The sequence below is a fragment of the Cryptomeria japonica genome, chromosome 10 (assembly GCF_030272615.1).
Source record: "Cryptomeria japonica chromosome 10, Sugi_1.0, whole genome shotgun sequence".
Lineage (NCBI taxonomy): Eukaryota > Viridiplantae > Streptophyta > Pinopsida > Cupressales > Cupressaceae > Cryptomeria > Cryptomeria japonica.
Window position 1 is genome coordinate 839,402,770 of NC_081414.1, and position 24,038 is coordinate 839,426,807.

The window sequence follows — 24,038 nt, forward strand, 5'->3', positions numbered from 1 at the left end:
TAGATAATAACATATGAATTACCTCCAATAATTAGATACTAACATATGAATTCAATAATAGATTATATGATGATATGAGAGAGAGTTCTCATTCTTATTTATAGGCTTAACTATATAGGAGCATACCCCTTCATCCTAATCAAGAGTAAGTAACATATAAACTAATATTTATGTTAAGGCTAAGCATGCCACAAGTGATTATCCTTATTATATTTAGGAATATATCATATTATCATAACACATGCTAACTAGAAAATTTGACAATATCAAACTAGATGCGTATGAGGGTTTACAAAATGAATATAATAGATTTAAAATATTTGTAGTTAAGGAATATTATTATTTTCTATTGTATATTTCATCATAAAATATAATATTTTTTTTGTAATAAACCCTAGTTAATTGGTTCATTTTAGGTGTTAATAAGTTTGCTAATCTGATAGTTTTTAGCAAAGAGGCAAACCCCATAATTATATTAATCTGTATAAAAATATACAAAATATACAAAAGATATAGTCTCCATACAAATTTACAGCTACATACTATCACCATTAAAAGAATTCCCCTTGAAACTAATCATGTGTAGTGTCATAAATTGTATGTACTTTTAATTAGGTTGTCCAATTTCACACTCCTAGCACACTCATTTTAGCATCTCTCATTCCTCTATGCATTATAGGACATCTATTAATTTAAATTAATATTTGAATCAATATTATGGGTCCTTTCTTAATTAAATTTCACCAAAATCCTATTTGGGCCCTTAATCATAGATGTTCCCTTCAATTCTTTTATCTCCTCATTTCTCCTATCTAGGCCATATGTTAACAATGTTAACATATGTAGCCTTCCATATTTCACCTTGATATCACAACTTAATTTACATTTGATCATAGCCTCTCGTCGACAATTTTGGGCCTTGGGTTTAAATTTAGGCTTGCATTGGGTTTAAATAAGGCACCTAGAGCAACCCACTCTTGAGAGAAGGCCAATCATGATGCCCTCTCCTTAATGTTTTGGCTCATATTTGAACTACTAAATGGTCATCTTGGTTAAGCAATAATTCTTTGCTCGTGTTGGCTTGCTCCAAGTTTTGCACCCTGAAATGCTTAATGAGGTATAAAGGTCTCTTTCTCTCTCTCTCAAGGATATTTTTTTGAACGACACATCTCATGAGCATCTCATCGTCAAGATTTTAGGAGTAGATGTGATTCAAGGAGTAGCAAGCTAATTCAATACATCTTCAAGCATTGTTTTATTTAAGATATCAGAATGTTTTAATCATGTTATTGCATCAATGCATGGTGAACTTATCCTAAGAGCATTGCATTATTAATTGGAGGTACAATTGTTCTAATTCAAGCATTTCAAATTCAAATTCCTAATTGTTACGATTTGGTGAAGTTGAACAATAGATATGGTTTTCCCTTGTTCATAATTATCTATTTATATTTGAATTGAATCATTCAAACACTTTAATTACAACCCTTTTTCATGAAAATTGAGCTTGGATTCATTACCCTTTTATTGCATTTCATCCAATCTAATTTCTTGAAATGACACCCTTTTCGAGATTATCCATTCTCATTTTGAACTACATATATTTAATAATTAGTTAAGCTTTCATTTCCTCTTTAATGATGATAGAAATGAAGCAATGCTTTAAAATACAACAACACTTAGCAAACCAAAACAACTAAACATTGATACAAAAAAACCTCACACAATTGAATCCAGAAGCATTATAAAGATAGACTAATGGATTGTGGAAATCTAATGACATTGATAAAACAAAACAATTTAATAAGTGTGTCTTAAATGGTAGAAATTTCTTTCTACATATCTAAGTGTAATCTAAGAAAATGGTCATACAACATAAGAATCCTATAAACCTCGGTGATTCTTCAAGCAATAATCATTAAAGTGTTAGCAAAGTATCTATATGTTGAAGGTTTGGTTTTAACAAGACATTCAATTACACAAAAGTGTCTATATGTTGCAGGCTTGATTTTAACAAGACATGCCATTGCAATGAAGTGTCTATATGTTGAAGACTTGATTTTAACAAGACATATGCAATTACATCTATAATAGACATGGTGAAATTTCATAATTATGATAAACTTTTAGAATAGAAATACCAAACGATTCTATTATTTTCAACTCAAAACACTTAAAATGACATTTACTTAAAATGATAAACTAATAAACTATTAAACTTTTAATCTTGTTTATATTTGTAATTTTTTGAACATATAGATTTAATAGAAACAAATATGCTTTAAAAAGAATTAGAAAATGAGGTCAATGGCCTCCCATTTCTTTTTTTTTCTAATCTTCTAAATTGATGAGATGCACTTTTTTTTTGGCGACTTGTACAGGTATTGGTCCGCCACAACAACCCAGGCCCAAGTTGTAAAGACAAATCAGAGTATAAGAGATATACGGACCTCTCTTGGCTTCCCAATTAACCTTGACGTTCATAAAAACACTAGAGAGCTTGTTCAAAACACTAAAGAGCTTCTTCGAACGGCTACAGTGCGTCTCGAGGAATCGCCCCTCAAGCTACTTGACTTTGAGCCAGGTACCACATTCATTTATTCCATTCATTTTTTAAAAGCTCAAAGATGGTCGAAGATTATAAATTGATTTCTTTGAAAGTGAAATAAAGAAGCGTTGCTAACATTCTTTTATGATCATCTTGCTTTTGTCAAACAAAACAGTTGGGATAGACACAAAAGTAGAAGACGTGAAATCATTATTGGCTCTTGATGGCACAGAACCAGCGCTGGCCGTTGTATTGTGCGGCTTCGGAGGTGTTGGAAAAAGCACGCTTGCGGCTTCAGTTATTCAGAATTTGTACCAGACTCAACCCGGGACTTGTGCAGGCTTCAAATTTTGCAGAGTTATTATAAACGACAAAACTGCAGATGAAATATCTCACATCAAGCAGCTCCAACGGGATATGATTTCTGATTTTGGAGGAGGGAGACAGGATTTGCGAAATCCAGAGGAGGGTCGTCGCCGCCTACATGAGGTCATGGAAAACAAATGGTGCCTTCTTTTCATCGATAATGTCGTCGACAAAAAATATGTCCAAAAGCTCCTGCCCAAAGATTTAAAATGGTTCAACAAATCTGAAAATATGCTTGCAGAGGATATGGGGAAGCCAAAATCAAAGCTGAGAATATTTATCACGTCCCGAGAGAAAAATCTTAGACCAGAATTCAATATCACCTGCAAGGAATATGATGTGCATGCATTTTCGAATCAAACGTCAAGGTGCCTCCTGAGAGAAACAATCTTACAGAGTGATCAAAAATTACGGGACAACTTTGAAGAAATTGATTTGATGAATGCAGTGGCTGACGCATGTAGAGGCGTCCCGATACTCTTGTCTGTTTTTGGAAAACATTTGAGAGATAATAGAAAGGCAGCAAGTTACAAAGAAGCCCTTGAATCGCTTCGTCAGGGAAACCTGGATAGTTTTGCAGATGAAGATCTCAGTAAACAGCTTTTCTTTGTTTATAGTAAGTTGAGCGAGGAAGATCAAGAGGCATTCCTTGATATTTGCAAATATTTTAATGGCTGGCAATGGAATCTTGTTTGTAGGATTCTAGATGAAGGTAGAGTTGAGAATCTTCAGAGGAAAATGCTGATAAATAAAAGCGACTTGGATGTCGTCAATGTTCACGACATCCTCCGCATAATGGGAGAGAAAGAAAGCAGGCAAACGAGGATATCGAATTACAAGGAATTATTACAATTATTGGAAGATGGTGAAGAAAATCTCAAAAATGTGAAAGGCATCTCCCTTGTAGAGAACGAGTCCTCAATCACACTTGAATACAGACATTTAAATGCCACGTGTCAATCGTTGAGAGTACTGATGATAGGAGATTGGGTAAGGTTGGATGGGCTTCCGTGCAAAGGAAGTTTTCAGAATTTGAGATGTCTGAGTGTGGGGGATGTGATTGATTTTCCAATTGAAGATGTTTCAAAACTGCACAAACTCACGGCTCTTTCCAACAGCTCAAAGCGCGGCATGAATTTAGATCGGGTAAGAAATAATTCTTTTAAATTATAAATATAATGAAGTAAATAATATATTAATTTTTATTCTTTTTACGTCTCGAAGAACATAATTAATATACGAGTAACAGCAAGCGGAAAATTTTATTCACAGTTGTTAATGATGGTATTATCTAATTTTCTAATTTTAGAAGCTGTTAGATCATTCTTTTTAATCTATTACTTTAAGTGATGTTGGCATATATCACCATACAATTTATATTATTTTAGAATTTTATTTGGGAAATTTTTTATTTTATAAGATTTATTTTAGGAGATTTTTTTTATCAATGTGTATTTTAATGATTTATTTTATATTTTTATTAGTTATTTTTGAAATGTGGTTTTTTATTTTTAGTTTCAATAATGTATTTACTTGTTGCAAAATAACATGTGCAATTTTTATATAATGTAATTTATAATAGTAATAAAAATAAATATAGTATAATATATATTATTACATTTATATAAGGCTTAACAATAAATTGTGCAATTTTTAATAGAGTATTATATTCTCATAATATTTTGAAAATATATTAAACTATGTAAAAAATAACTTGCTTAACAATAATATTAAATTTTAAACAACAAAGTAATTAAAGTGACTTCACCACAATACATACACTTTAATATTTCATATCCACCTTATGGTTTACATTACATACAACAAAATATGTTGATTAAAAAAATTAAAAAATACATATTCTTTATAATCTTTTCTTTGAAAAAAATTATAAATCAAATGGAACTCCATCAGGTTTTTGTAACCCTCAAAAGGGTGTAGCTCCACAACTTCCCAAAATTACAACCTTAAACTCTCAAATCATAGGTGAACCAAATTATTGGACAACAATTAATATCGAGCTACATGCTCCATCCATTTGTCTCACAACGCTCTAAAGAGTATAATTCCTTATATCCATACTCTTAAACTATTTGGACAAAAACCATATTTTCTATACCCCTTCCCATCTTTAACAAAAGAAACTTCATAGTATATACATCTTTTGATACTATCAACATCCAAAAAGAAAGCAAAAATGTATGCTTCTCATACAAAAGCACCCTCTTTGAGTTGGACACTAGCTTGAGATAATGAAAATCCTCCAATTTTTTCTTCCTCTACATGTTAGTCATTACTTTCCAATTGGGTACATGTTAGTCACTACTTTCCAGAGATAGTGTTAAAGATAGAGATGTTAATCAATAAAATAGAAATAATGAAATGCAAGAATTAAATTCACATTCACATTCACACTCACTCAATAAAGCCTAAGATCTATGCAAAGGATCAAATCATAAACAATAATACAATTGCAAAGACCTTAGATTGCTCTATTGCTTTTTTTATATTTGTTTGAAAGATTGATATTTGGGTTACTCATTGAATTTTAGCATAACCATGATAGTACAATGATAAGATGATAGCTTGATGCTTGATAATTTTTAAATCATAAGATATTTGATAATTATTGTGCTTTAGATAATATGCTCTAGGAGAAAATGAACATGTGGCGGGTTTTATTTATATGCTTCACTTAACATTTGATCAATGGTAAAAATTAATTAGAAAGATCAATGGATAAGAAAAATTGAGAGTGTAGGACCTAAAATTGCCCGTGACTAAACTGGCTTGAAAATGGCACGAAAAGTCAATAACACAAAATTTGTCAAAAATTACAAAATCATTGATCATGATCAGCAAAATTAGCTGTGGCTTTTATTTTTCGAATTTTTTTGAAAATGTCAATAACCTGAGTTTTATAACCCCGTTTTGGTGCTAGTTTAGTCGCGTCCCCTAAAATTAGCATACAAATTAATGAGTTGGAATAATTGAGGGGGATTGATTATATTCATCTTTTTATGTAAAATTAAATAAATTATTTAAAATTTATTTAATTTTGGAATAAGTGCTAGCTATTAAATAATTTTTTTAAAATAATATAATTATGGTGGACCAAAAGATGAATTAATTAGATAATTTTAATTAAAATTATTTAATCAATGATGGAGGGAAGATGACAAATTAATCAAATAATTAAAATTTAATTAATATAAAAAATTGGGATATAGTGGAGAGAAAATAATAATTTTTGTTAGACTATAGGATTCAGGTAGCCCCTTATAAATTGGAGTGCATCCATGAACTTTTTAATGTGACTAGTGATAGTGGTGTGACATGCTCTCTGGAACTAGTCGGGTTGGGGGTAGATTGGACCTTGTGATCTTCTGCCTATTATAAGAAGCTCTTGCCAATCAAGCTAGACCCCAGCTCGAGGGAAAATAATAAATTAATTACCTTAATATATTCATTTAATATGGAAAACAATTGGGATGATTTAATTATTAGTGGAGGGAAAATGATTAATTAATTAAATAATCTCAAATTATTTAATTTATATGGATAGAAGAATCGATGAAAATATGATCAAATGGCACGATGTAAATGCATTAATCAATTTTAGATGTCTACAATTTTTCCAATCTTTGAAACATTTTTTTTTTTTATATAGCATTGTTTCAAATAAAAATGATACTAGTGTCATATACCTTTGATAGGATGGATGCCCCCTCGAGAGTTTCATTTGAAAACTAAAGTTTGGGTCAATATCATGATAGGAAGGATAGGATTGGTCCAAGGATAGGATCAAGATGAGTTAGTATGAAAGACGAAATATGATGACATGTAAGGTTGTGCTAATTGTTGATTGATATTAAGTAAAGAAATGGGTAATAGATGAAACAAAATAAAATGGATTGAAAATGTGTATTTGTTATATTTTTTTGTCATCAAAGAGCATTTTATTGTAGCAAATATATATATGCACCCCAAGATATGAAGAACTAGAATGACTTTGATATCCTTTGCATAGACATTGACTCTACAGGCAACATACGAAAAATAATGACCATGCCCCATTCCTTATTCTTGTAAACACACCAAGATTTAAAGATCAAGGTGTTCTCTCATTTTATTAGAATGAGACAAAATAAAAGATCAAAAGAAACTCAAGCAGATAAAAAGATAATTAAGATCAAAGATAAAAAATCAAGACAAAGAAAAAGTGATAATGAAAACGTAGAATGGTAAAAAAAAAAAATTAATTATTCAATGTAGGCCTGTGCATCTATAATATGGCAATGTGGTTGGACCATTGCAGTAACCACCCTAACATTCAATTTAATATATGATTGCATAGTTATGCCAACATTCCCCCCTTATTAAATTGATCCTAAAACTTGCAAAAGGGACCCCCCTTAAGGCTTACACAACAAAACTTGTTGAGTACATTATATGAATACATAGCTTTTTAGAATATCTTCTCTTGAAGAAGAAAATCCTTAACCAAGCGGGGCTCCATCAAGTTGTTTCTTGAGCCTTAGAATTATGTATCTTCGAGGTGTGTTCTTAAGCTCTTAGTCCTGAACTCTCGAATCACAGAGTCTTGAATTATTCAACAACGATCCCTAAGAGATAGGACAAATCTCTATAATTGTCTATTGACCTTGAAAGGTATAATTCTTGATCATATACTTTGAAGCTCGCTTGACAACAATCCATATTGAGCTCAACACTAAATCTCAAACTTGTCTCCAAAATATAACCTTCACAACATGTATTCTTGAATTTTGTTAGCATCAACAAAGAAGATAAAAAGGAAAGCATAAACCAAAAATGCCAAAATTGCTTCTCATGTGGAAAACATCATCTCAAAGAAAGAAGCTAACTTGAGATGATGAAAATCCTCCATCCTTTGGTGCTACGAGCCTCCAATGGGATCCTCTTTGAAACTCTAGTCATTAGATGTTGCATGTGAATCTTGGAAAGTCCTAAAACCTCTATCAAGTGTTACATAGATGTCATTGAGAGAAGTATTTAAGATAATATCAATTACTGCAATATGAATGACGCCTCTAATGGGTGTTATATAATGCACGCCCTTGTATTCAGTGAGAGGAAGATATCTTGATCAATTGCATAAATATTTCAAATATTTCATTTTGAAAGCTACAATTAGAGACCTCAAGCTTTCCATTGTATCATATATTTGCAATGATGGAACACCATGACCTTGTCCCATAACCAAAAATTTAATAACCTTTTGATACCATCAAGATAAATCATTGTATTAATAGAAACCTCATATATAGATGAATAATGTGATCCCTGAAAAATAATGTGTTCCTTGAAAACAAACATTGTTAAGATCAAGCCATTGATAGCATCCATTGAGAATTCTAAAGGGTACTTCTGGAATACTAGTAGGAATCATTATCCTTATCCGTCTTTGAAATTATATCTCCAAATTATCTTTCTTATCAAATCACTTAAAATTCTAATTTTGGTCCTAAAGTTAAACTAGAACGATATAATGCGCATATGTCTTTAACTACCTTCTTCCTCCTTCATAGTGAATCTGAATGCTTTCTTTGCTCCAAGGAATTTATGGTGGTGACACCATTTACATATCTTCATTCACGCAGTGCTGTCTTTATCAAATCTCCAAGGATCTCTTTGCAAATTCATATGCAAACAAAATTTGAAAGCTCACGTGGAACGTATTCTCATGCAATCATAATACATAATCAGAACACATCTTTATAAAATCAACACAACTTTGTTGTACGGGCTTGACAAGAACACACTGCACAATACTTCAGGGATTATATCTGCACAACCCTAGGTATTCTCTCAAAAAAGAAACCAGCGGATTGATATTATATAAATACCTATCTCTATTACCACCATTGCATCCAATTTATGCACTTTACTAGATGGCACTTCTTTGTATTCTGGGTTTCAAAATTTGCTATGCCCAACAACAACAAATTACGCATTGGTCCTCCTCTATACCACATCTAGCCTTTCCATCGCTTCTTCTGCGCTACTCTCATCTGCGTTATATCCTAGCGTTCAAAACTTTAATTTGCACACATTCAACTGCAAACTCACCTCAGACGGCTCTTCTCCAAGCAAATACCATTTCAAAAATATATCGCTCCCTTGTGTAGTAACCAGATGTATTTCTTAGGATTTAAAGCGAATTAGAAGAGCAGAAATTAAACACAGAATTCACACACAGGGACAAAAAGAAAAACGCAATTTTATTGTGGTTCAACAGATTGCTTATATCCACACTCAAAGCAGCGGAATCAATTATATTGATGACCAATTCTGGTTTTACATACTTAGCTGCAAGCAGCTTCAGAACACACTCAGAAAATGATATTCAACCAACTCTTTAAAGAGCTTTACATCAGAAGTTGAAAGGCCAAAGGATTTGGCGCCAAAGAGAAGGAGTCCATTGGACTTCACTTTCAACAATCTCCCACTTGAAGGCCAACGAACTGCTGCACAAGTAGATTCCCCCACTCAGTCCTACTATCATATGTTGGAAAGGCCGAGAGAAGCTCGACAGAACTCGAACTTCTACCATTTAACAACTTTCGTGAGCACATTAGTTGGGTTCTCTTCGGTGTGAATTTTGTCTACATGAAACTTGTCGTCTTCCACCATGTAACAAACATAATGACTACGTACATCGACCGAGGCCGAGATGTTTGATGTTTAGTCATAAAGATGGCTCTACGATTATCACAAAACAAGGCAAAATCTGATTGCTTCAAACCCAATTCGTTGAACAAGAGTTGCAACCATACCATCTCCTTGGCTCCCTCAGAAAGAGCTATGTATTTAGCATTTGCAGTTGATTGAGCAACTCTATGTTGCAATTTAGAAGCCCAACTAATCGCTGCCCCAACAAATGTGAAAGCATAACTTGAAGTAGACTTATGTTTGTCTAAATCCCCAGCAAAATCAGAATCAATAAACCCTTGCAAGTGTGCCTTGCCCTTCCCAAACCATAAACTAAAATCTGAAGTACCCTTGAGATACCATAAAATATACTTGACCGCCTCCCAATGTGGTTTGCCTGGATTAGACATAAATCTACTCACCACTCCCACAACATGAGCAATATCCAGACGAGTAGACACCACCAACTGCAGATTTGTATGGAATATTGTCCACAAACTCCTTATCTTCTTGTGTTTTTGGACACAATTGAGAAGACAACTGAAAATGAGAGGCTAAGGGGATGCATACAAACTTAGCATCCGCCATACCAAATCTGTCCAATACTTTTTTAATGTAGTCTTGTTGAGATAGTTTGAGTTCTCTTTATTTCCTATCCCGAAAAATGGTCATCCCAAGGATTTTCTTCACTGCCCCTAAATCTTTCATGGCAAACTCATTAGCTAAGTGAGATTTAAGCTCACAAACAATTTTCATGCTTGTGCCAGCTACTAGCATATCATCCACATAAAGGAGAAGTATAACAAACTTTGCCATTGGGAAGATTTTTAAAATAGATACAAGGATTAGACTCACAGTGAGTAAACTTGTGATCAATCATAAACTTATCAAATTTGAGATACCACTGTCTTGGGGCTTGCTTAAGCCCGTACAAACTCCATTTCAATCTGCAATAGAGATGTTCTTGACCCTTTTTGATAAATCGTTAAGGCTGATGCATAAACAATTCCTCATTAAGGTCGCCATGGAGAAATGTCGTCTTCGCATCCAATTGTTCAAGCTCAAGATCCTAGGCTGCAACCAATCCCAATACTGCTTAGATGGTAGTCATTTTCACTACGGACTAAATTTTTTCTTTAAAATCGAGGTCTTCCTTCTAAGCATACCCCTTGACAACTAGTCTTGCTCAAAACCATTTCCGACTACCAGTTGCATCCTTCAATTTATACACCCACTTATTACGTAATGCCTTTGTCAGGCGGAAGTAGCACCAAATCCCATGTCTGATTTCGCAATAATGCGTCCATTTCTTCGTACATTGCAGCATGCCATTTATCACAATCTACAGTTTTACAAGCTTCTTTATAAGTTGTCGGCTCAGTTTGATCAAAGATTAATAGGGTGGGCTCTACTTCTTCACAGAATAATAATTCATAATCAGAGAACTTAGCAGGAGGTCACCTCTACCTGGTCAATCTTCTCAATTTATTCTCTGAATGAGTAGTGAACTTATCTACACTAGCATTATCATGAGCATTATGTGGGATCATATCTCCTATAACTGAAGTTCGAGTTGAATGAACACCGAAGTCCTCTCGATCATTTTCTAGATTAAAATTACCAATAGTAGTATGCCGAGCTGCTATTCGTGCATTTGAGTTCATGGAAGAGACACGATTTGCTGCATGAGGACCACGTGAGTGGTTTGCCACGGGACTGGTTAACCCATCATGTGAACATCTCCCAGCTTGTGAGCCCGCAAGGGGGGCGTTGTGGGGCAGACGTGAGTTATCTGAGGATTCGACGCCATGTAGAGGTCCCTCAACCCATGTAGACAGCGGTATAGCCGGTCTGAGAACGCCTTCAGGAATCTGTGTGATAACCCATGGTGGCTCTGATGGAAGACGTACTCTATGTTCCGAAACCCCTGTTCCACGATGTATTGTTTGATTCCGACCCTGTGTTTCACAATGTGCTGTTTCAAAATTAAGATGAGAACAGTCATTGTAAAAGCTCTCTTCTTCATCATTTTCAGTCTGGTCAGAGGACTGAGAATTGAATTCAACCGTGGTGGATGACATAGGGACTCCCACTTGAGAGATTTGGGGCAGAACACCGGTAGTCTGATTTGATGAAGAATAATTTTGAAAAATAGACAGAGGAGCATACTATGTATGTGATTTATCCTTAATTTGCAGCGCTGGGAAAAACATTTCATTGAAGATAACATCCCTACTATGAACAATTTTCTTATTCACCAGATCCCACAACCTAAAACCAAATTGCTCTTCGCCATACCCAACGAAAATACACTTTTGTGAATTGGGATCGAATTTAGTTCTTTTCTCCTTGGGTATATGCGAGAAGGCTTCACATCTAAACACGTGAAGATGCGAGTAGAAAATCCTCCTCCCCTGCCATTCCTCTTTTGGAATACCAAAATCTAATTTAAATGAGGGACTATGGCTGGTTAGGTATACTCTTGTGTTGCACGCCTCTGCCCAAAATTCCTTCCCTAGGCGCGCATTTGATAACATACAACATGCCTTTTGAAGGATTGTCCTGTTCATCCTCTCAGCTGCATCGTTTTTTTGAGGAGTGAAAGGAACAACCTTAATCTTTCTAATTCCATTATTAGCACAAAAACCATCAAATTCATGTGAACAAAATTCTCCACTGCATTCTATTTGTAGACACTTAATCTTATGCCCAATCTGATTTTCAACTAAAGCTTTAAAAATTTTAAATTTTGAAAAAACTTCAGATTTCTTAGAGAGCATGTAAATCCATACTTTCTTTGTACAATCATCAAGAAAGGTGACAAAATAGTTAGCTCCTCCAATGGAGGTTACCTCGGTAGGCCCAAAAAATCTGAATATACAAGCTCTAGCGGTGTTGTCTTCATATCACGCCCACCTTTCAAAAAACTGACTCGCTTTTGTTTTCCATAAAGACAATGTTCACAAAAGGCTAAATCTATAAGTTTTAGACCCGGAAGTTGATTTCTTGTGTGCATAACATGGAGCCCTTTCCTACTAATATGCCCAAGTCTTTGATGCCAAAGATCCGCTTTGCTGTCCTCAACCACCATTGCAGCTCCCACTTCACCATGAGTCTTAAATATATAGAGACTACCCAATTTATTGCTATTTGCAATCAACATGGTACCATGAGTTACCTTCCAAGTATCCGAAAGAAAATTCACATTAAGACCTTGATCAAAGAGTTGTCCAACGGATATCAAATTCTATTTCAATTATGGGACATATCGAACATCTTTGAGCAACCATGTTTTACCACCTTCTAATGGTAGAAACACATCACCCTTGCCTGTAATTTCGCAAGCTTTGTTATCTCCTAAGAAAAATTTTCCAAAGTGACCTTCTTTGTAGTTTATGAACACTTCAAGGCATGAGGTAGCATGATGGGAGGCACCGGAATCAAGTACCCATGAATCCGAAGTAGTGTCGGTTGTTGAAAGGATTAGTACACTATCATCCTTGTCGTAGACAATATTTGCTTCGCTGTCCCCCACCTTCTCTTGTGCCTTTTTGTAGTTTCTACAATCCTTCTTTACATGACCAGATTTGCCACAAAACTAACAATCACCATTTCTGTTTCTAGACTTCGATCTCCTTGCTGATTTTGATCCCCTATGATAATTATTTAAGCCTCTATTATGGCTCCTACCTCTATTTTTGGTGCTTACCACTGTTAAGGCTTCACCGAATGAAGGTTCTTCTTTTCTTCTTCTCAAATCCTCGTTAAGAAGAGTAGCTGCTACATCATTAAAAACTAACTTATTTTTATTGGATATCGATGTACTAACGGCTGTTACAACACCATCCCAGCTGATTGGTAAAGAGCATAACAAAAGGATAGCCTTTCTCTCATCGTCTTGTGTCATCCCCACTGGAGTTGCTTGACTGATCAATGTATTAAATTCATTGATGTGATTTGCCATTGCACAACCTTCCTTCATCTTAAGCTTGTACAACCGCTTCATGGTAAACACTTTATTTGCAGCCGATACCATTTCATACATGGCTGTTTTTTAATCCCATACATCTTTCATTGTTGCTTCACCCGTGACATTGAAGACAACATTGTTGGACAACGAGAGAAAAATTGTCGCTCTTGCCTTCTTGTCTAATTTTTCCCATTCTTCATCAGTCAGCGTAGTTGGCTTCTTTGCTTTCCTTGCAAGCACAAGTGAAGGGTCTTGATTTATCAACAAGGACTCCATCTGCACCTTCCATAACCCGAAGTTCTGATGGGAGAACTTCTCGATCTTTGCATCTTCCATGATTCCAGAATTTCAACCACCAAAATTTTAAGAGCAATCTAACATCGCTTTGATACCAATTGTTAGGATTTAAAGAGAATTAGAAGAGAAAAAATTAAACAAAGAATTCACAGACGGACAAAAAGAAACACACAATTTTATCGTGGTTCGGCAGATTGCCTACATCCACACTCAAAGCAGGGGAATCAATTATATTGATGACCAATTTTGGTTTTACATACTCAGCTGCAAGCAGCTTCAGAACACACTTAGAACATAATATTCAACCGACTCTTTAAAGAGCTTTACATCAAAAGTTGAAAGGCCAAAGGATTTGGCCGCAAAGAGGAGTCCGTTGGACTTCACTTCCAACAATATTCTTCACGCCATCTGCAAAATTGAAAGCTTCACACTGTGGAATTACATTTGCATATTCCAACTTTCAACAGCAATGGAACTCTTCTCATGCTAGGATTGTTGCAAGTGATGATTTGTAAAATGCTTGAACCATTGCATGGTCACTCACCTTCCATGATAATAACCACGAGATCCATCAACATCCAACGTACAGGCACATAACTCTTCTACAAGGCTATAAAGTCTGCATTGCTCTGATGCCAAATGAAAATGTAGAATGGTAAAAATAATTAATTATTCAATGTAGGTCCGTGCATATATAATATGGCAATTTGGCTGGACAATTGTAGTAACCACCCTAGCATTCAATGTAATAGATGATTACATAGTTATGTCAACAATAAATCTAGTTGATCAAAAGATAAATCAACAAGAAAAAGACGAAGTGACAAACAACTCAACAACCCATATATCTCTGGCCAAAAAGTTAAGCTCACAGTAGATTTATAGTGCCTAGCAACCCATATATCTCGTGCCAAAAATTTAAGTCCATTGTAGATTTATAGTGCCTAATATAGGAGAGATACATATGTAAAGTCATAGATAGTGCCTAATATGGGAAAAATACATCTGTTAAGGCATAGCTACATAGGTAGTGATAGATACAAGATATATTAGGTAATAACCTATGAAGGAAGCTGACTTTGTTTAGCATCAATCATTTCATGAAAGCTTAATGTTAGAAAATTTCGTAGTGCATTGTTTGATTTAGTTTGAGGGTCAAGTGTATAAAATATTATTTTTTTGTGAAGATGATGGTATAGATCTAATCGAAAAAATAGGTCAAAGTTATGTCCCATAACTAGGTATGAGGTATGGTGGGATTAGATGGATAAACGAAGCTTATTGTGGTCGATGAATAAGTGGAAGATAGATGTTAATAATCATCCCATTATAGGTGCATATGTGGAACTAATATTAGGTAAAAATTGGAAGGTGAAGTGGATCTACCATGTACAAATCTATTAGGTTATTCTAAGGGCTAGACATAAAATTTGTTAAGATGGATTCTATTGATAGGCTCATTTAAAGGTTTCCTTTTAGGTGTAGCAAGCTGACAGACTCCATCCTTGTCTTGGCCTTGTTGATTGTTTTGATTTTCTTTAAAGGCTATGTCACACACTTCAAATGTACAAGTTTTGATGTTCTTGTTGTAACTATGACGAAGACCATTTTCATCCTTTTTTTGGTTGAGGAAACTGTAAAGCGGAAAATCGCAATCGAACCCTAGTTGCACTCCCCTCTTCCAACTCCGAGGAGAGAGAAGGGAGGTTCGCTAGGGTTGATGGTTTTCACTTAAGGGAGAAGACTTTACATTCAAAAGAGGGGTTGAAACTCACAAGATCCAATCCCACGTAATGCAAGATTGGATGCTAAATGAGTTTCAAGGGTTAAGACAGCAAGGCTACCCTCTTTTGTAAAGAATGTTGATAAGGAAATTGAGCTAGGAATGCATAGAAAGTGACAAAGATTCGCTTATAAACTGAGATAGGGATATAGTATGAAGCTGCGGACCTGGAATTAGCAGTAAAATGTCGATACGGCGCTGTCCTGCAAATTTGAGCAAAAGTTGTCGGGACGATGGCGCCCGGCGCCACGGTCCTCCGAAAAATCCGCGAAACGAAGGGGGATCTGTTCGTCTCTGCACAAGGATTCCAGATCTTCAATTTCAGCCGCGTACCTGCAACCTACACACAGAAAAGCGAAGACGATTGGGGGGTTAAGGATTAGGGGTTTGCCTTTAGGTCAAACCCCGATTTTGGAATTAACCAAGAAATGAGCAAGTGCTGTAAATGTAAATGACTGTAATGTAAAACAAGTACTAATACCTTGTTCTAAGGATGTTTGTATCCTTATGTGCGAAGGTTTAGATGTTGTATGTTGTTGTATGTAGTATGTTGTATGTAGCATGTAGTGAGTGATCTCCTCTTCAATGGTTGAATCCTTGTCTTGAATGCAACACTTAGCCTTGAATGGAGACTTAGAAGGAATGCTTGAATGCTTGAATGCTTGAGTATAGTTTTCACGCCTTTTCTGTCTTATCATCTTCTTATATCCCAACGAAAGAGGAAAATGTAGTTTATATACTTGTCAATTAGGGTTAAAAGACTGATTTTCCCGACCTTAGGCCGACCAGGAAAGTTTATTTCCAAATTGCAAACAAAAAGACCCAAAGTCCTCATAGGAAACCGGGCCCAAAATAGGCCCAGGGACCAGGGTGCTGGGCGCCATGGTCCTGGGGGACCATGGCGCTGGGCGCTCTGGTCCCACCTCCCGGGACAGCAGGGTGCAAGGAGGTTCAGGCCAGGGTGCTTGAAAAATGCAGTTTTTAGTGTCGTGAGCAAGTTTCAGGGTCTCCATTCAGGTTGCGTGTTGCGTTGCCATCGTGAAGACCGAAATGCAGTCGAAATTGCAAGTGTCACAATTTTAGGATGCTACATTTAGCCCCCACTTTAGCGGGAGTATGTATGCTCATACTTCCGGTAAAGTACAAGGAACAATCATTGAAAGACTTTCACCACGTCAAGGAGGCAAGACACACCAAGCCCCCAGTGGACTAAGGATCTTACGACTTCGATTGACAAAGTAAAAGGGAAGATCACGAGGGAGAACCATGACTGTCAGTAGTAAGGTTCCCTCACTATGAGTCATGCAAGAGAAATACCAAAAATTTTCAAGGCAAAGCTAAATTCGCCAAGAAATTTTCAAGTATCTTGAAGAGATAGACGGGGTGTATGCCCCCCTACGTTAAAGCGATCGCACACGCCTCAACGGGGGTGATTGTTTTAACGTAGTGATACACATAAGAGATGAGAAAGGAAAGGAGCACGTTATCACAAAGATTTAGCCCCCAAGTGTGAGGTAAACCCAAGGATAATAGACACAAACACAAAGCACGAGGTGACTTCGCTTTCCTCGGGGTCAGTATGCTGTATGATAAGTCATGTATATATCATATGTATGTATGCATAATTGTTCTTCATTCCCCAATCAAGGAAGGTCACCTAGAAGAAGGGAACACGTGTCTTTTGAGTCAACATGAGAGAGACCAAAAGAGATCTCAATGCTTTGCATCGTCCTCAAGTAGACAACACTAAGGACAACAAATAGGAGAATGAGAATAACATATAGAAGAAGTAACAAAAGAGAGGGGGAGAGAATCTGTTATGCTAATGTAACTAGTCTAGCACGTCATCTACCCCCCGATCTTGCTGATCAATATTTCGGGAAGGCAGGGAACACGCTAGAGGAGGAACATCCAACACAGCAGACGGAGCTATCACAAGATCCAAACAAGGGCTATGTTCATGTTCCGAGCCACGTTGTTCTTGTCTGGGAGCTAGGATAAGTGCTTTAGAAAATTCATTAGATAAATGGTTATCAACATCAACAAGTTCGTATTCACTATCAGAAGCAAGAGGAGTAACATGTTCATCATGAATAACATTTTCATCTATATTATCAAGATTTATAAAAATAGGATCTTTAACTCGCACAGGATCAAGACCATCATGTATCTTATGTTTAGGAGATTTAGGCTCAATTTTCGGCTGAGGAGAAAATGGAATAATGCTTGTTGAAGGTGTTTTTGGAGATTGCGAATTTTGAAAAGCAGCTGCTTGAGCCCTAAGACGACGCTTTCGTCGGCGTTCACGTGCAGAACGATTTCGTCTAGTCTTAGTAGGAAGTGGAGAAGATTGAGGAGGAGGAATGTTCTCATCCTTATTACTTGGGTGTTTAGGTTGTGGTCTCTTAGGCTGGATAATAGGAGAAGAAGAAGGTCTCTTCTCTCTATAGAAGGAAGGAGGAGGAACTGCTCCATATAAAGGAGGAATTTTTGGTTTAGGAAGGAGACCAAGTCCATCATGACGAGGAGGTATAGGTCTACTTTTAGAAGGTTTATTAGGCATAGACATAGTCACATCCATAGGGATGGGTTGGGAATCTTCTTGAGGAAAGACATTAGTTTTATCTTTCAAAGGAAGAACTTCCTTCTCAAGAATGATAGGAATGTCAAGTTTAGGTGTTCTAGGTTCACTTAGAGATAGGATCATATCTGTTTTCCACTTTTGATAAGATTTGAAAAGATGATCACTTCGCGGAGGAAGGGATTGGAATTGTTTAGGCCAAAAGTAATCAATAGGAACACTAGAGGTTCTTTCAGCTGGTTTAAAGAGACTATGATTGATAGTAACAACTTCACCATTATGGGGAAATTTCAAACACTTATGTATAGGAGAAGCAATAGCTTTCATGGAAGATAGCCAAGGATAGCCAAGCTTCACACGAAATTGTTCGGATGAAGGAATAATAGCAAAGTTCACATCAAGGGATTTGTTATGGACCTCAATAGGCAATGTAATAGAACCAATCGCAAGTGAAGAAAATGCATCAAATAATTTCACAACCACATCTGTTTTGTCATAGATCACTTGATTCAATTGCAAAGTAAAAAGAAATTCTTCAGTAATAACATTAACCATGCACGAAGGATCAATAAGCACTCCACGGCAAGGTGTATTCTTGACTTTTGCAACTATGTATAAGGGACCATCAGGTGCTCTGATGGTTTCACTAGAATCAAATGTGATGGAAGGTTCTTTAGGGATTTCTTGCTGCTCTACAAAGTTAATCACATTCAGAGTCATAGACACAAGACCATCAGATGAGAGAGAGGAATCATTAGCCTCAATCACATTAGAGGTATGAGAAGTATGAGAAGGTAATGGATCAGTAAAAACTTGAAGATTTTGGTTAGGAGGAGCTACAGATGTGTTGCCTTTATCATTCACTCCAGAAACAGAGATAGTATTATTATCAATCAAATCTTGAATCTTATCCTTTAAAGAAAAACATTTTTCAGTATCATGCCCAGGCTGACGATGAAAGTGACAAAAAGCTTTGTTATCAAAATAAGGTGAAGTAATCTTTGTAGGATCAATTTGTCTTATAGGAGGAAGAGTAAGCACATTTTGTTCCAATAACTTATTCATAATACTATGCAATGATTCATTCAAAGGAGTATACTTTCTTTCTTTCTTGAAAAATTTAGAAATAGGAGGCACACCTGATGCTGCATTCACATTGTTGTTGATGATGTTTTCATTGAATTTGATGGAATCTCTGTTCGGTTTAAACTTTCCAAATGGTTGTTGACTGCTATCACCCTTATCACTCGGAGCCATAGGATGTGATTGTTCCATTTGACTCACAGTCAGTTGATAATTGTGAAGAGTGGCACACAACTGTTGGAAAGAAGTAAACTCAGAAAACAGAAGTTTGTCTCGAATATCTTTTTGTAAATTAGAAATAAAGATTCTTTGAATATCATTGTTAGGCACTGGAAAAGAAATTTGAGCATACAAATGCTTATATCTACCAATGAAATCAGTCACTTTTTCTTTAACACCTTGTTTACAATGCATTAAATCAATCAAAGTAATTTTAGGACTTATAGTGTTTTGAAATTGTTGAATGAAAGCATTTGCAAGTTGTTCAAAAGAAGTAATAGAATAAGAAGGCAACGAGCAATACCATTGTAGGGCTTTGTCTCTTAATGTTCTAGTACACAGTTTTGCAAGCAACCTTTGGTCATAAGCAAAATCAGTACAAATTGTTTGAAAAGTCTTAACATGTGTTAGAGGATCACCTTTACCATTATAAAGCTCCAAATGCGGGATTTCAACATGTTTAGGAGGGATAGCTCGAACAATGTCAAGAGAAAGTGGGCTCGCAACATCAAATGTGGGCACACTAAACTTAGATTGATTCATAGAGGCAATTTGTTGCTGTAAAGAAGAGACAGTTTGTGCAAGATTATTAATGGTCGCTTCAGTCGAAGAATTCATATTAGGTGTGTTAGATTGAGATGGAGGTGTTATGTTATTGAAAGAAGGTAAAGAGTAAGGTGGTGGGACTCTATGATAGTCAATCATAGGGGATGATTGGACAGGGGGAACACTACAAGGAGGAATGGAATGGTTAAATGAATTGCCCCCTTGCGTCAAGTTCATTTGTGGAGATGAAATAGGAACACTCATTGAAGGAATGAATGAAGAAGTTGGATTGAATGAAGGAAGAGGGTTAATTGAAGAGGGAGGATTGCCCCCATGACTAGTGATCATGGGAGGAATGTCTTGTATAGAAGTGGTCATTATGCTTGATGTAAAGGTAGGTATGCTAGTAATAGAAGTTGTCAAAGGAATAGAATGATTGACTTGTGTAGGAGGTTGTGTATAACCTAAAGATTCGGCACAACTCTTTATAGGCATCACATTCGAATTCACAATGTGTGAAATACCACGCAAAATATCAATTCCATTCTTATCACTTTGAAGCATATGTTTTAGACCCTCAATTAAAGGAAGAGCTTGACTATCGGGGTACTCATGAGACATCCATTGGTGAAAATCGTCAAATTGGTTATCCAATTTCGAAAGTTGTTCTACAGAAACCTCATGGAGAGCTTCTTCATCATTAGGAGGATTAGAGGAATTACCCATGTCCTCGCTAAAAAGGCTATTCAAATTAGGTTCCATCTCTTCGGTAGTTAAACCTCAGAAAGACTTAATTCTACGGCTTCGTCTAACGGGAATAGTGGAAGTAGGGCTTATTGTTGTAAAACTCATGCACTAGAAAGAGAGAGAAGATTTTGAATTTAGAGGTAGCAATTTTCAGTAAAATCAGCCAATCTTCTAGATTTAAGCTATTAAATGCAATCATGACAGTCTCCCGAAATTTCGAAAAAAATGTCCGGGACCGTGGCGCTCGGAGTGCAACATGGTCCTTGCAACTTTTTTCGAAATTTGCAGGGATGAAAGTTATGATGATTTTAAAGCTAATCTGAAAAAATTGAGTGATTTTACGATCTGTAGATAGGCCAAATTAAAGTTGCAAATTCGAAATTGAACCCTATCAAGATTGTCAAAAAATGCAAAATTTGAATTTTGAAAAAGAGAGGGAAACTGAAATTTTGAATTTTATGATTTTAGAAGGAATGTCAAAAGCAATGCAAGTTTTGAAATTCAAAAGTTGACTCAATTTCACGCAAAATTCAATTTTGAACGCGGAAATCAAAGTTGTTGTAATTAAGCACTTAATTTCAAAAGTCACAAATTGCAAGAATTTGAATAAAGCACTGAAATTTTGAATGAATGCAAACACACTTTTCAGATTTAGGACAGTAAGAAAACAATTTTGACACAAAATTTCAATTTCAATGATTTTTGAATGATTAGGAGCCCTAAACCAAGCAATCACAAAACTAACTTTGACTGTAAATTTGAAAGTGTTATAATTGATAAAATCAGCCAAAATTCTGGATTTTAGCAGGAAAATACAGTAAGATCTCGCTCTCGAAATTTCGGAAAAAATGTCGGGGACGATGGCGCTCGGAGTGCACACGGTCCTCGCAACTTTTTTCCAAATTTTTCAGGGATGAAAGATATTGTGATTTTATTGCAGAATCCAAAGTTACAGCTGATTTGGAGGTGTTTTGATCAGTGAAATTGTCGGACAAAGGTTGAATCAAGAGGGTTTCAAAAATTAGGGTTTTGACACTTAACCACTTAATTTTCAAAATTAAAGCACAAATATGAACTGATAATTTGTAATAGAAGGGCAGATCTGAAACAAGCATTAACAATTAAATATTTCACAAGTTCAATTACTAAAAAGAAATTTTAGGGTTTTTATGCAATCACCTCTAAAATTTTGCAAAAGATTAAACATGGAAATGTAATCAAGGAATCAATTTTCAGATCTAAGCATGAAAAATCAGAAAGGATGTTCACGTCTGGTTCACCAAAATGTAAAGCGAAAAATCGCAATCGAACCCTAGTTGCACTCCCCTCTTCCAACTCCGAGGAGAGAGAAGGGAGGTTCGCTAGGGTTGATGGTTTTCACTTAAGGGAGAAGACTTTACATTCAAAAGAGGGGTTGAAACTCACAAGATCCAATCCCACGTAATGCAAGATTGGATGCTAAATGAGTTTCAAGGGTTAAGACAGCAAGGCTACCCTTTTTTGTAAAGAATGTTGATAAGGAAATTGAGCTAGGAATGCATAGAAAGTGACAAAGATTCGCTTATAAACTGAGATAGGGATATAGTATGAAGCTGCGGACCTGGAATTAGCAGTAAAATGTCGATACGGCGCTGTCCTGCAAATTTGAGCAAAAGTTGTCGGGACGATGGCGCCCGGGGCCACGGTCCTCCGAAAAATCCGCGAAACGAAGGGGGATCTGTTCGTCTCTGCACAAGGATTCCAGATCTTCAATTTCAGCCGCGTACCTACAACCTACACACAGAAAAGCGAAGACGATTGGGGGGTTAGGGATTAGGGGTTTGCCTTTAGGTCAAACCCTGGTTTTGGAATTAACCAAGAAATGAGCAAGTGCTGTAAATGTAAATGACTGTAATGTAAAACAAGTACTAATACCTTGTTCTAAGGATGTTTGTATCCTTATGTGCGAAGGTTTAGATGTTGTATGTTGTTGTATGTAGTATGTTGTATGTAGCATGTAGTGAGTGATCTCCTCTTCAATGGTTGAATCCTTGTCTTGAATGCAACACTTAGCCTTGAATGGAGACTTAGAAGGAATGCTTGAATGCTTGAATGCTTGAGTATAGTTTTCACGCCTTTTCCGTCTTATCATCTTCTTATATCCCAATGAAAGAGGAAAATGTAGTTTATATACTTGTCAATTAGGGTTAAAAGACTGATTTTCCCGACCTTAGGCCGACCAGGAAAGTTTATTTCCAAATTGCAAACAAAAAGACCCGAAGTCCTCATAGGAAACCGGGCCCAAAATAGGCCCAGGGACCATGGCGCCCACCAGGGCACTGGGCGCCATGGTCCTAGGGGACCAGGGCGCTGGGCGCCATGGTCCTAGGGGACCAGGGCGCTGGGCGCTCTGGTCCCACCTCCCGGGACAGCAGGGTGCAAGGAGGTTCAGGCCAGGGTGCTTGAAAAATGCAGTTTTTAGTGTCGTGAGCAAGTTTCAGGGTCTCCATTCAGGTTGCGTGTTGCGTCGCCATCGTGAAGACCGAAATGCAGTCGAAATTGCAAGTGTCACAATTTTAGGACGCTACAGAAACCTGGGTTTTTAGTCTAGCCTACATAGAGGATCTCTTTGCACTGCTATCCCACAAAATTCACAATTAAATAGAATACTTCATAGAATCATTTTTCATCATGTATATGGTCCTGAAAAATAGATTTATCTCGTGAAAAGTGTTACTTAATGAACTAACAACAACTATTTCTCCTTACTCTCCTATGCTTTGCTAATATATTAAAAATGATAAACATAAATATTAGTAGAAATTCAATCCATAATAGCTACATTATAAACGTAAACTAATTCTAATATTATTAAATTTACAAGAAATTTTATAATAAATTATGTAAAGAATTATAAAACATTGCACTCCCCTAACTTGCGAAAATATTTGAAACTAGCAATGAATTACTATTTTAACAAAAATATTAAATAACAAGTGCCACATAGTGGCTAGTACTTGCCGTCTTTATAGTATTGAAATAATGAAAAAAATGTCTAGTTAATAGATGAGTTATAAAATATTAATTTGGATATATGCTTCAACAATAGTTAGAGATAATATAAGTATTGTTGAAACGTATGTCCAAATTGATATTTTATAACTCATCTATTATCTAGACAATTTTTTCATTATTGCAATACTATAAAGACAGTAAGTACTAGCCA

The 24,038-nt window shown here is 35.9% G+C and overlaps 1 protein-coding gene across 1 annotated transcript in view; it reads left to right on the forward strand.

The window, feature by feature from the left end:
• LOC131053404 (uncharacterized) overlaps positions 1-24,038 on the forward strand; it is a 44,643-nt gene that overhangs the window by 14,720 nt on the left and 5,885 nt on the right. The window contains exons 4-5 of the mRNA XM_059213026.1: positions 2,382-2,584; positions 2,724-4,060. Of these exons, the coding sequence (XP_059069009.1) occupies positions 2,382-2,584; positions 2,724-4,060 (1,540 nt within the window). The remainder of the gene's footprint in view (positions 1-2,381; positions 2,585-2,723; positions 4,061-24,038) is intronic.